General features: G+C 37.0%; 1 protein-coding gene across 4 annotated transcripts in view; it reads left to right on the forward strand.

Annotated features, from left to right (window-relative positions):
• Nucleotides 1-1333: 1333 nt before the first annotated feature.
• NSRP1 (nuclear speckle splicing regulatory protein 1) overlaps nucleotides 1334-15154 on the forward strand; it is a 72552-nt gene continuing 58731 nt past the window's right edge. Inside the window, exons 1-2 of one of the 4 annotated variants that reach the window (XM_037809341.1) lie at nucleotides 1334-1385; nucleotides 2631-2724. In XM_037809341.1, coding sequence (XP_037665269.1) covers nucleotides 1366-1385; nucleotides 2631-2724 — 114 coding nt within the window. In that variant the 5' untranslated portion in view covers nucleotides 1334-1365. The other 3 variants (XM_037809342.1, XM_037809340.1, XM_037809343.1) reach the window with 3 other exon arrangements.

The raw sequence follows: 15154 nt of genomic DNA on the forward strand, positions 1-15154 counted from the left end.
AGACAGATCAGAGAAAAGACAGCCATGTGACAGAGGCAGAGACTGAGTTATGACACAGATTGCAGGCAAGCTACTGCCAGAACCCTACAGGTTTCAGAGGAAGCATGACCCTGCTGACATGATTTTGAATTTCCAGCCTCCAAAACTGTGAGACAATAAATGTCTGTTGTCTTAAAAAAAAAAAAAAAAAAAAAAAAGGTAAGCAAAGATGTTTGGCTAAAAGGAAAAAGAGACCAAAGACCAGATGGAACACAAAGAAAACAAACAGCAACATAACAATAACGGCAGTAAATGAAATGGCCTAAACACCTCAATTAAGAGGAAGAAGCCATCAGATCAGATAAATAAGCAAGACCCAACTATAAGCTGTCCAACAAGAAATCCACAAATAGATTAAAATAGATTAAAAGCAAAAGGATGGAAAAAGATATAACTTGCTAACATTAATCAAAAAAAAAAAGCAGGTAATATTAGTATCAGATCAAGTAGATAAAGAGGGGCAAAGAGATAAAGAGGGTTATTTCTTAATGATAATGGAGTCAATGAAAGTGGACATAAAAGAATCCTAAATGTTTATGTACCTAATAACAAAGCTTCAAAATAAAAATGTAACAAAAACTGACATAATTGAAATGAGAAATAGGCAAATCAACAATTATAGCTGGAGGTTTTAACACCATTCTCTCAATAATTGAAAAGATCTCTTTGGAATAAGACAGATAATAATTCTATCTTGGAATGGGACAAGAGGGGGCACATATGGAATGTGACCAGAACAAAAAAAAAGAAGTATCAGTGTGGTTTTGCTTCCTAAACCCAGCGTCACCATAAACGGTACGGTTATTAATAATTTCGGTCCTAAAGGAGGTGCTATTGGCGTATATATCATCACATTCTGCCTAATTACCCGAGGCAGGTATACTTTACAATAAGCCCCTCTGAAGAGGAAAAATTCACACTCTACAGTGGTGGTTACAGACTGGAGTGAGCATCAGAACTACCTAGCGGGCCTGTTAAGACTCCTGTGGCTGGGCCACATTCTCTGGGGTGAGGCCCGAGAATTTGCATGCCCAACAAATTCCCATGTGATGCTGCTGCTGCGAACTACCGACCTACAATTGTGCCATTTCATTATTCTGTTCTTCTCACTGATTTCGCAGCAGCTGGTGAGCTACGAAACAAAACCGAAGGCCATAGGACGTGGTCACCAGCACTGTGGGAGGAACTCAAAAGGAGTCACAGCCTCAGCTGTTTCTGTCACGCTCAAAGCTACGCGAGAGTTTCTGCGACGACGTCAGCGTCGGCGTCGGCGTCGGCGTCGGCGTCACGTCGGCGTCGGCCACGTTCAGCGGAGACGGCAGCAAGATGGCGGTTCCGGGCAGGCAGTGAGTGATCCGGGAGTTAGGGTCAGCTTGGGGAATAAAAAGTCAGGGCGACTGTGTTTTTGGCTGAGGAGTGAAAGTGCTGTGGAAGTGAAGGGGTTTTGTCACCAGGGCTAGAGATGGGGGAGAACGAGAAATTCTGAGGAACATTATTTTTCCCTCCCCACCCCCACCCCTACATTTTCCAGGATGGAAGCCCGAAGTTTGAGGGAGAAACTTGTGAGGAAATAAAGGAAGTTAGGATGAGGGGCAGAGAGCGAGACTTTTCTATTTTCCAAAAGCTCGGTCTGAGGCCCCTCAGTCTTGCTTCCTACCCCGCGCTTGAGTTTCTCCCCGGTTGGATTCTCTCAGGGGCAGAGAAGAGACAAAATTCCTGGCTTGCTTAGAGGGCCTTGTTCTCCTTGGCAGAAGCTCAAGTCCTGATTCCCGCCCTCCCTTCTCGTTTTAGGGATATTATGCTGAGAAGCCACAGAAAAGGGTAGGCTTTTAGGGATTGGGGTGTACATTGCCGAGAGACAAATACAGTAGATACTCGGAAGTTTTTTCTTTGACGTGTATTCCTTATTTTTGATGGGCTTCTGGTGATCTCCGAACCTTAAAGGCAAAAATGTGAGAAACCAAATGTGTTGTATCTAATGGGATGATTCAGATGCTCCAAGACAAAGCAAGAGAGCTTGATAAAGTGTAACGAGAACTTGCCTCGTGGCTACTTGGGTTTCTCAATTAATGTAATCTTTTTTTTTAAAGTCAACGTGTATTTTGATGGGTTCCCCCAGTTACTTCGTGTGGGTTATATTGTCCATTAGCTTCTTTAAAACTGCTTAAATACTTAGTAAACAAAAAAATGTAGTTATTTTCTTGACCCTTGATATACCACAAGAGTAATTTAGAGCATTTTTATTTTCAGTGGACATAAACTGGACTTTCCACTAAGTTATGTCCTTTTTCAAATGTTCAGTCCCTTTACCATCTAAAACACTTCTGAACTCTTAAGTTATTTCTCTTCCTTGATAAAAATAATATTTGAGTTTGACCCCGTGTGCACAAATAATCACCAGGAGTAATAATTATAAAGTTTTATGGCATAATAAAAGTTTTTGATCATTGAAAACCAGGAACAGCCTGCTACGTGTTCATAGGCTGTCATTTTTTTGACCTAGTAGCGTCATCTGGAAGAGGTGAATTTTTCTTTTTAAACATTTAAAGATAATGGTGTAATTTCTATTTCAAAAAAAAAAAAAAATGCAGGTATGGGCTTATTTTGCCAAAGAAAACACAGCAGTTGCACCCTGTTTTGCAAAAACCGTCAGTGTTTGGGAATGATTCTGATGATGATGACGAGGTAAGGGAACCTACTTTTCTCCTGCATTGTTGGAAAGACAGAATGTTTGTGTTGTTTTTGTTTAATTGAGATTGTGAGTTTGGTGTTTGCTTGCCTTAGTTATTTGTCACTACAGTGTATCTGGAGTATATTTTAATTTACAGGACTAAAGAAAAAGAAGTGTTTTAAGAAAGAAGCTCCACTAATTTCTTTTCCTTAAAAACAATGTATAATCTTAAGATTTTTTTTTCCAAAATTGTGAACCTCAGTTATTTAAAAATAATTATACAGAGTCTTTTCCAACCATTAATAATGATGTGAAAAAATTGTTTGTATAGAGGTCCTTAAGATTGAGTTAATAACATCACCAGAAGTTTTCTAGCTTATTTAGCAAAGTAGTTTCTGATTTATTAATTAGGTTCTAACATGTTTGGGTAGTACTTGTTCTTTATAGGAATATTTTGTAGTTATTTCTTCAATGTCTGTTAAATGTAATTGCTCAGTTATAATTGTGGTGGCAAATAAAGTTATCATTGTGAATACTACGATAAAAACATATAATATGAACATTTTCTATTTTAACAACCAAAACATTATTTTCCAGTGAAACCGATAGTTTATAGCAGAAACAACCCTAAATACGTGTTCATCTAATACTTAAATCGTTTTTTCTATTTCTTTAAACAAAGACTTTTGCATTGGTTAATATGAAACTTCCTTTGCTCTGACAGAAAAATAGCATCCCTTTCAGTTTTTATTAATAGTGCTGGTAAATAATTGAACATATTTGGTACTTTCTGCTTCTTTTTCCTTCTGTTGGAGAAACTGGCTCTATATGGCTCAGGCTTTCTTAAAATTCAGGTATGATTTCATATAATAAAATTATCAGATTTTTGAGTGTACAAGTTGATGACTTTTGATAATTTCTTATGTCCTAATCAAGATGTAAAACATTTTCCTCTCCCCATAAAGTTCTTTTGTGCGCCTTTGCAGTCAGTCTACCTCCCCACATCGTGCCCCAGGTACCTACTCATATGATTCTATCACTATTGATTAGTTTTTCTTGTTCTAAAATTTCTTGTAAAAGAAATCATGCAGTACGCTTTTATGTCTGACTTCTTTTATTCAGTGTGTCAGTGAGATCCATGTAGTTGTAGAATGACATTTTTCTTGAAGTGGATTTTTTTCTGTAACAGTGGCTTAAGTTTTTCTTCTATTCTTCAATTTTTGTTTGTCTTTAAAATTGAAGAATAATTGATCATAACAAAATGAATCAAGATTACTAGTTAAGTCTATTTCTCTACAGCCAACTGGATTATTTTCAAATGGGATGTTGAGAAAGTTACTAATTAGAGCTTTTGAATTTTTAAAGTTCCCAATATTTTGTTGTTTCATCAGTAAATGTTTAATACCTACCATGTGTTAAGAGTGTGGTCAGCTATATAGCTAAAACATATATGCTTTATTTGGTGCCTTCATAACAGTTTTTTGGGGGCCATAATGATGACCAAGATACAGTGTTTCTTTCAACCAATTTATAATTTAGTGGGGAAGACAGATATGTAAACATTAATATCAAGCAGAATGAGATCGGAAAGGAACTGACATTACTGAGGATTCCTGTGTACCTATTGTTTTATGTACTTTATTTGGTCTTCATAATAACTCTGTGAAGTATTATCATTCCCATTTTACATATGAGGAAATTGAAGCTTCCAGGGCCACGAAGCAAATAAGTGGCAAGATTGAAATTTGAACACAGGTCTGTCTGGCTCCAGAATCTATACTATTTCCCTTCTCCTGTCTTGCTCATTTTAATAATAAAGTTATAAAATGCTAATGAAATGTAGAGGATGAAATAATTCACTTTCCCGTAGAGAATTAGGGCAGAAATAAGCATTTAAACAGCCTTCAAGGCTGGTGTTGATTTAAATGAATAGAAAGGTGGGGGGGAGGGGGTGATTATCTCAGTTTGAAGAGAGCAGCAAGAAATATAGAGTGGGATGAAAGTGCAAGACATTTTTGTGAAATAATGTGGCTAGCGAGGAGGACATTTAGGAAAAAGTTGTTGCATATGAAGTGATAGGATCAGGCCAGTTTGTAGAGTAACTTGAATGCTACATGTGGAATTTTGACTTTGTATTTATAGCTTTTGAGTCACACTGGAGTATCATCACACTTTTTATTTTGGGAAGGTTAACTCTCAAAATATGCAAAAGAGAGGGGACAAGTGAAAGATGAGGAGAGATGGGGGCCAGGATACCTGTTAGGATGCTACCACAGTAGTTCGGGTGAGAGACCTTATCTAGAGTGAGGTCAATGGGATAAAAGGTGACAAATGTGAAAGATACCACAGAAATAAAGCAAACAGGACTTGACAGTCAAAATGAATATATGGGGAAGGAAAGAGATTATTCAGATATTACTCTAATAATTTCTATTAATGGATAGGAAGGTTGGCACAGGAGGAGGGAAGAGATTTGATATATATTCTGTACATTTACAGTACAGTGGGGAAGCAGATACATTTTAAAAATTATTTATAAGTTGCTTTTGCAGGACTTTTTTGGTCATTTTTCCTCCTTTAAAAAAATAATTGCTTTATTGAGATATAATTCACATGCTGTGTACTTCACCTTTTAAAATGTACAATTCAGTGATTTTTAGTTTTTTCACAGAGTTGTGGCACCATCACCATTATCTAATTTTAGAACATTTTTATTAAAAAAAAAAAACAAAACCCTGTGTCCATTACAGTCATTCTCCATTTCTGTCATCCCTAAACCCTGGCAACCACTAATCTACTTTCTGTCTCTGTGGAATTGCCTATTCTGGACATTTTATATAAATGGAATCATACAGTATGTAATCTTTTGTGACTGGCTTCTTTCATTTAACATAATGTTTTCAGTGTTCATCTTGTAGCATGTATTAGTACTTCATTATTTTTTATGACTGAATATGTCATATGGGTATACACATTTTAAAAATCCCATTCATCAGTTGATGAACCATTTGGGTTGTTTGCACCTTTTGGCCATTGTGAATAATGCTGCTGTAAACATTTGTGTACAAGTTTTTTTTTTTTTTTTTTTTTTTTTTTTAATACTGTAATTTTTATTTATCAGTGAAACGTTTCATAAGACTAAGCATTTTTATCTTTCAGGCTAACATTTGGTGGATTACTTTTTTTGTTTTGTTTTGTTTTCTTTTGTTTTGTTTGTTTTGTTTTTTTGTTTTTTTTAATCATCATTTTATTGAGATATATTCACATACCACGCAGTCATACAAAACAAATCGTACTTTTGATTGTTCACTGTACCATTACATAGTTGTACATTCATCACCTAAATCAATCCCTGACACCTTCATTAGCACACACACAAAAATAACAAGAATAATAATTAGAGTGAAAAAGAGCAATTGAAGTAAAAAAGAACACTGGGTACCTTTGTCTGTTTGTTTCCTTCCCCTACTTTTCTACACATCCATCCATAAACTAGACAAAGTGGAGTTTGGTCCTTATGGCATTCCCAATCCCATTGTCACCCCTCATAAGCTACATTTTTATACAACTGTCTTCGAGATTCATGGGTTCTGGGTTGTAGTTTGATAGTTTCAGGTATCCACCACCAGCTACCCCAATTCTTTAGAACCTAAAAAGGGTTGTCTAAAGTGTGCGTAAGAGTGCCCACCAGAGTGACCTCTCAGCTCGTTTTGGAATCTCTCTGCCACTGAAGCTTATTTCATTTCCTTTCACATCCCCCTTTTGGTCAAGAAGATGTTCTCCGTCCCACGATGCCGGGTCTACATTCCTCCCCGGGAGTCATATTCCACGTTGCCAGGGAGATTCACTCCCCTGGGTGTCTGATCCCACGTAGGGGGGAGGGCAGTGATTTCACCTTTCAAGTTGGCTTAGCCAGAGAGAGAGGGCCACATCCGAGCAACAAAGAGGCATTCAGGAGGAGACTCTTAGGCACAAATATAGGGAGGCCTAGCCTCTCCTTTGCAGCAACCGTCTTCCCAAGGGTAAAACTTATGGTAGAGGGCTCAACCCATCAAACCACCAGTCCCCTATGTCTGTGGTCATGTTAGCAACTATGGAGGTGGGGTAGGCGAATACCCCTGCATTCTCCACAGGCTCCTCAAGGGGGCACTACATCTTTTTTTTTTTCCTTGTTTTTCTTTTTTCTTTTTTTTTTTTTTTTAACTTTCCCTTCTTTTTTAAATCAATTGTATGAAAAAAAAAAGTTAAAAAGAAAACAAACATACAGTAAAAGAACATTTCAAAGAGAGCATAACAAGGGAGTAAGAAAAAGACAACTAACCTAAGATAACTGCTTAACTTCCAACATGTTCCTACTTTACCCCAAGAAAGTTACATAATATAGCAACATTTCTGTGAACTTGTTCCTACTATATCCATCAGAAATTAACAGACCATAGTCATTCCTGGGCATCCCCAGAACGTTAAATAGCTTATCTGTTCTTCTTGGATTATTGCTCCCCCTTCCTTAATTGCTCTCTATTGCTAGTTCCCCTACATTCTACATTATAAACCATTTGTTTTACATTTTTCAAAGTTCACATTAGTGGTAGCATATAATATTTCTCTTTTTGTGCCTGGCTTATTTCGCTCAGCATTATGTCTTCAAGGTTCATCCATGTTGTCATATGTTTCACGAGATCGTTCCTTCTTACTGCCGCGTAGTATTCCATCGTGTGTATATACCACATTTTATTTATCCACTCATCTGTTGAAGGACATTTGGGTTGTTTCCATCTCTTGGCAATTGTGAATAATGCTGCTATGAACATTGGCGTGCAGATATCTGTTCGTGTCACTGCTTTCCGATCTTCCGGGTATATACCAAGAAGTGCAATCGCTGGATCGAATGGTAGCTCTATATCTAGTTTTCTAAGGAACTGCCAGACTGACTTCCAGAGTGGCTGAACCATTATACAGTCCCATCAACAATGAATAAGAGTTCCAATTTCTCCACATCCCCTCCAGCATTTGTAGTTTCCTGTTTGTTTAATGGCAGCCATTCTAACCGGTGTTAGATGGTATCTCATTGTGGTCTTAATTTGCATCTGTCTAATAGCTAGTGAAGCTGAACATTTTTTCATGTGTTTCTTGGCCATTTGTATTTCCTCTTCAGAGAACTGTCTTTTCATATCTTTTGCCCATTTTATAATTGGGCTGTCTGTACTATTGTCATTGAGTTGTAAGATTTCTTTGTATATGCAAGATATCAGTCTTTTGTCAGATACATGGTTTCCAAAAATTTTTTCCCATTGAGTTGGCTGCCTCTTTACCTTTTTGAGAAATTCCTTTGAGGTGCAGAAACTTCTAAGCTTGAGGAGTTCCCATTTATCTATTTTCTCTTTTGTTGCTTGTGCTTTGGGTGTAAAGTCTAGGAAGTGGCCTCCTAATACAAGGTCTTGAAGATGTTTTCCTACATTATCTTCTAGGAGTTTTATGGTACTTTCTTTTATATTGAGATCTTTGGTCCATTTTGAGTTAATTTTTGTGTAGGGGGTGAGGTAGGGGTCCTCTTTCATTCTTTTGGATATGGATATCCAACTCTCCCAGCCCCATTTGTTGAAAAGACCATTATGACTCAGTTCAGTGACTTTGGGGGCCTTATCAAAGATCAGTCGGCCATAGATCTGAGGGTCTGTCTCCGAATTCTCAATTCGATTCCATTGATCTATATGTCTATCTTTGTGCCAGTACCATGCTGTTTTGGCAACTGTGGCTTTATAATAAGCTTCAAAGTCAGGGAGTGTAAGTCCTCCCACTTCGTTTTTCTTTTTTAGAGTGTTGTGTACAAGTTTTTGTGTGGGCATATGTTTTCATTTCTTGAGTATATTCCTAGGAGTGGAATTGCTGGGTCTCTCTATGTTTAACCTTTTCAGGAGCTAACAAACTGTTTTCCAAAATTGCTGTACCATTTTACATCCCACCGGCAGTGTATGAGGGTTCCACTTTCTCCAGATCCTGTCCCATACCTGTTATTACCTTTCTTTTTTATTATAATCATCCTTGATTCTAGCCATTCTAATGAGTTTGAAATGGTATCTCCTTGTGGTCTTAATTTGCATTTCCCTGATGACTAATGATGTAAAGTATCTTTTCATGTGCTTATTAGCCATTTGCATATCTTTGGAGAAGTGTCTGTTCAAGTCCTTTGCCCATTTTTAAATTGAGTTATTTGGTTTTTTTTTTTTTTTAATTGAGTTGTAAGATTTTTTTATGTAATCTGTATACAAGTACCTTACCAGATATGTTATCTGCAGGTATTTTCTCCTTTCTGTGGGTTTTCTTTTTACTTTCTTGGTATTGTCATTTGAAACACAAGAGTTTTTAACTTTGGTAAATTCAAGTTTAATTTATTATGTTGCTTTGTTTTGTTTTAGTGTCATATTTAAGAATCCATTGCCAAATCCAAAGTCATGGTGGTTTACTTCTATGTTTTCTTCTAAGAGTCTTATAGATTTAGTCTTACATTTAGGTCTTTGATCTATTTTGTGTTAATTTTTGCAAATGGTGTGAGTTAAGTGTCCAGCTTCATTCTTCAGCATGTGGCTATCCAGTTGTCCCAGCACCATTTCTTGAAATAACTGTCCCTTCCTAATTGGGAAGTGTTTCAGTTTGCTAGGCTGCTAAAAGCAATATACCGAAAAATGGGTTTGGCTTTTAACAGTAGGAATTTATTAGTTTACGAGCTTAAGAGTTTTGAGGCCGTAAAAATGTCCAAAACAAGGCATCATCAAGACAATGCTTTCCTCCTGAAGACTGGCTGCCACCAATCCTGGACTCCTCTGTCACATGACAAGGCAAATGGCACCATCTGCTGGTCTCTCCCTTCTTTTCCAGGTTTCTTTGCTTTCACCTTCTTGCATTCCCAGCTTTCTTTCTTTTTTTTATCTGAATTTTGTTCTCTTATAAAGGTCTCCAGTAAGAGGATTAAGACTCACCCTGGGCCATACCTTAACTGAAGTAACCTCATGAAAACTTACTTACAATAGGTTTACACCCACAGGAATGGATTCGCTTTAAGAACATGATTTTCTGGGGTACATACAGTTCCGGGCCACCACAGGAGGTCTTGGCACCCTGTCAAAAATCAGCTGACCCTATAGATGTATTGGTTTATTTCTGGTTATTCAGTTCTGTTCCATTGATCTATATGTCTTTCCTTGTTCTGGTACCACATTGTCTTGATTATTGTTGGTTTATAATAACTTCTGAAATCAGAAAGTGTGGTTTCTCCATCTTTGTTCTTCTTTTTCAAGATTGTTTTTGGCTATTGTTGTTTCCTTGTATTTCCATATAAATTTTAGAATTAACTTGTCAATTTTTATAAAGAAGCTCTCTAGGATTCTGATAGGGATTATGTTGACTCTTAGATCAATTTGGGGAATATTGCCTTCTTAACAATGTTAAGTCTTCTGATCCATGAACTTGGGATGTTTATTCAATTGCTTAGATCTTTAATTTCCTTCACAGTGTTTTGTAGTTTTCAAAGCATAAGTTTTACACTTCTGTTGAATTTATTCCTAAGTATGTTTTCTTTTTGATGTTTTTGTAATGAAACTGTTTTCTTAATTTCCTTCTTCTTTGCTTATGTATAGAATGTAATTGATTTTTCTGTCTTGGCAATATGGGTGAGTTTTTTATTGGTTCAAATAGTTTTTTTAGAGGATTGGTTGGAATTTTTATATTCAAGATCATGCAATCACATAGAGATATTTTTACTTGTTGCTTTCCAATCTGGATGCCTTTATTTAATTTTTTTGCATAACAAGTTAAAAACTTCTTTGTTTTTATAGATGACCTTTATCAAGCTGAGGAAGTTTCCTTCTATTAATCTTTGGCTTTTGACAGTTTGGTGTGTCTAGGTGTGGATCTTTTTGAGTTTATTCTACTAGGAGTTCATTAAACTTCTTGGATATGTAAGTATATATTTTTCATCAAAATTGAGGAATTTTCAGCCTTCTTTATTATTTCCTTAAATGTTTTCTCTGCCTTTCTCCCCTTTCCTTTTGGGACTCCATTATGCATATGTTGGTATGTTAGATGGTGTCCCACGTGTCTCTAAGGTTCTGCTCATTTTTCTTTATTCTTATTTCTGTTCCTCAGACTGAGTAATCTCATTTAACTTATCCTCATATTTACTGATTCTTTCTTCTGCCAGCTCAAAACTGCTGTTGAACCCCTCTAGTGAATTTTTCATTGTAGTTTTTGTACTTTTCAACTCCAGGATTTCTATTTGATTATTTTTATAATTTCTGTCCCTTTATAAATATTATTTGCTGTGAGACATTGCTCTCATAACTTTATCTAGTTTTTTAGATATGTTTCCTTTAGTTCTTAAAAAATATTTTATATAGCCGTTTTAAAGTCTTTGTCTAGTAAATCCAACACCTGGCCTTTAGAGACAGTGTTTGTTGACTGCTTTTTCCCCTGTGTATGGGCTCTATGTCCCTGTTTCTTTTTTGTCATATAATTTTAGTGAAAACTGGACATTTAAAATAAGACAGTGTGGGCTATTAAGGAAATGCAAATCAAAACCACAGTGAGATATCATCTCACACCTACCAGAATGGCCATTATCCAAAAAACAGAAAATGACAAGTGCTGGAGAGGATGTGGAGAAAGAGGCACACTTATTCATTGCTGGTGGGAATGTAGAATGGTGCAACCACTCTGAAAGACAGTGTGGAGGTTCCTCAGGAAGCTAAATATAGATTTGCCATATGACCCAGCTATTCCATTGCTAGGTATATACTCAGAGGAACTGAAACTTAAGACACAAACAGACATTTGTAAACTGATGTTTATTGCAGCATTATTCACAATTGCCAAGAGATGGAAACAGCCCAAATGTCCATCAAAGGATGAGTGGATAAATAAACTGTGGTATATATACATGATGGAATATTATGCAGCTGTAAGGCAGCACAAAGGCTTGGATCATCTAATAATGTGGATGAACCTTGAGGACATTATGTTGAGTGATGTTAGCCAGAAACAGAAGGACAGATTCTGTATGGTCTCACTAATATGAACAGATATTGATAAACAAACTTTGGGAGTTAAAAGCTGACAACACAGGCGACCAGGAGATAGAAAGAGGGCAGAGACCAGCCATTTGATGCTGAAGGACTACAGAATGTTTAGGATTGATTGTATAGATCCAGAAATAGATAGCATAATACTGTGTGATGGTAGCACAGTATTGTAAGTACACTGAACAAAGATGTCTGTGAGTAAAGCTGAAGGGGGTGGGATAGGAGAATGTATGACACCAGAGGTAAAGATAGATGATGAAGACTGGGACTGTATAACGTGGCAAAAACTGGAGTGGCCAATGACTGTTACTAAATATACAAATATAAAATAAGACAGTGTGGCAACTCTGGAAATCATATCTTCTTGTTTCCCCAGGGTTTGTTCTTGTTGTTATTGTTGTTGCTGCTCTTTGTTTGTTGAGTGATTTTCCTTGACTAATTCTCTAAAGTCTGTTTTCTTTGTCTTATGCAGCTACTGAAATCTGCTTGGTTACCCTAGTCAGTGAATGATTAATTAACAGATATTTCCTTAAATGCCTTGGCTGATATGTCTCCCGGTCTTTGCTGAGGTGCTCTGTGTGTTTTTTGGCACGTGCCTTTATTACACCAGCATTTTTTACTTCTCTGCCCTAGCTTTCACTTCCTGCTTGCTTAGAGCCTCAGGGTCAACCAGAGGTGAAAGATTAGGACCTTCTCAGGACTTTCCTGTTATAATATGTACAGCCCTTCCCATTCTAGATTCCCAGGAATATGTTGGATTTTTCTAAAGCCCTCTATGACATCTCATTCCCCAGTTTTTCCTTTTTTTTTTTTTGTTGGTCAGTCTGTTGTTTGCCTTGGCTTTTTTTTTAAATGCAGTTTTATTGAGATATATTCACATAGCATACAATCATTCAAAGTGTGCAATCAGTTGTTCACAGTATTGTCCTATAGTTGTGGATTCATCAGTTTTTTTTTTAATTAAATTCAGTTTTATTGAGATATTTTCACATACCATAAATCATCCATGGTGTACAATCAACTGTTCACAGTACCATCATATAGTTGTGCTTTCATCACTCCAATCTAGTTTTGAACATTTTCCTTACACCAGAAAGAATCAGAATAAGAATAAAAAATAAAAGAAAAAAGAACACCCAAATCATCCCCCCCATCCCACCCTATTTTTCATTTAGTTTTCTTCCCTGCTTTTCTACTCATCCATTCATACACTGGATAAAGGGAGTGTGATCCACAAGGTTTTCACAGTCACACTGTCACCCATTTTAAGCTACATTGTTGTACAATCATCTTCAAGAGTCAAGGCTTCTGGGTTGGAGTTTGATAGTTTCAGGTATTTACTTCTAGCTATTCCAATACATAAAAACCTAACAAAGGGTTATCTTTATATCATAAGATTCTCCACCAGAATGACCTCTTGACTTCATTTGAAATCTCTCAGCCAGTGAAACTTTATTTCGTTTCATTTTATATCCCCCTTTTGGTCAAGATGATGTTCTCAATCCCATGATGTCAGATCCAGATTCATCCCTGGGAGTTGTATCCTGTGTTGCCAGGGAGATTTATAGCTGTGGGAGTCAAGTCCCACGTAGGGGGGAGGGCAGTGAGTTCATCTGCGAAGTTGGCTTAGCTAGAGAGAGAAGACCACATCTGAGCAACAAAGAGATACTCAGGGAAAGACTCTTAGGTACAATTATAAGCAGGTTTAGCCTGTCCTTTACAGTAACGAGCTTCAGAAGGGCAAGCCCCAAGATAGAGGGCTGGACATGATAAACCATCAGTCCTTAATGTTTGTGCGAACATCAGCAACAATCCAGGTGAGGAAGTTCAACACTTGCACATTTTCCCCCAGCTCCTCAGGGAGTCCGTGCATGTATATTTTTATTCTCTGTCCAAATTACTTTGGAATTTGTTGCAATTTCACTCTAACCTACGCAAACCTACCATAACTCACTTCTCACTTCCTGTTCAAAGTTCCATGTAATTATGGTGTTTGAAAAAAACTGACCATAGAAGTTATGTTGTTTAGAAAATATAGATTCTGTGGCAAACAAACATCTCCTCCCTTGGTCTCGCATAGAAGTTGAAGTTTTAAAACGCAGTCAGTTTCGACCTTTACCCTTTGGCACCATTTTCCCTAGTCTTAATCAGATCTGCTTCACATTCATATCTCTAATTGAAGTCTGGGCTCTTTTTCAGCTTTTTTTTTTTAAACAGTTACTGTATGTGCTAGTACTGACACTCATATCTGCCAAACTCTAGCTCTGAGTTTCAGGTGTCACACAGATACCCAACATTCCAGAGATTGATCAGGTTATACACAAAGGGATAAGCATCTCAGAGTTTGGAGATAGCCATTACAGTTCAGGGATAGATTTTACTGCTGTAAGAGCTTACAATCTAGGGACCATTACAGTAATCATTCCCCTGATAGGCTGTGCTCCAAGATTCAGTTCTGAGTTTACACATTGTAGTTAGTCCATATTGGTGAGACATTGTAGTGTTTGCCTTTGTTTCTGGCGTACTTCACTCAGAATGCTATCTACAGGATCCATTCACCCCGTTGTGCATCTCACGGCTTCATTCCTTCTCATAGTTGCCCAATATTCCATTGTATGCATACACCACAGTTCACCATTCTTTTCTTCAGTTGATGTACTCTTAGGCCACCTCCTCCCACTGCAAATCATGAATACTGCCTCCATAAATATCAGTGTGCAAATGTCCATTCATGTCTCTGCTCTCAGATCTTCCGAGTACATACCCCATAATGAGGTTGCAGGACCTTATGGACCCCACATACTTAGCTTCTTGTGGAACCACCACACTGACCTCCGGAAAGGCTGCACTATTCTGCCTCTTCATCAACAGTAAATAGGTACATCCCTCTTTCCATGTTTTCTCCAGTAATTTTATCTCTATCTATATTTTTTCCTGCAATTTTATTGAGATATATTCACATAACATACAATTAGCCACAGTACACAATCAGTTGTTCATGGTGTCATCATATAGTTGTACATTTATCACCACAGTCAGCACTTGAACATATTGTTTACTATGAAAAAAAAGTGTTTTTTTAGTGAATAATAAAAAAGATGATGAAAAGAAAAATAAAATGTCATGCAATTCAATATAATAAAAAGGACAGACAACAACACCGCTACCAAGAATCCCATATCCCTCCCTTATATCCCCCTCTCATACACATTTAGCTTTGGTATATTGCCTTTGTTACATTTAATGGAAGCATATTACAATGTTACTGTTGACCATAGACTCCATTTTGCTTTGATTATGCTTTTTCCGCAATACCATTCCTTTTTCAACACTCTGCATGGTTGACATTCATTTGTTCTCCCAAATATGA

The sequence above is a fragment of the Choloepus didactylus genome, chromosome 18 (genome assembly GCF_015220235.1).
Source record: "Choloepus didactylus isolate mChoDid1 chromosome 18, mChoDid1.pri, whole genome shotgun sequence".
Classification (NCBI taxonomy): Eukaryota; Metazoa; Chordata; class Mammalia; order Pilosa; family Megalonychidae; genus Choloepus; species Choloepus didactylus.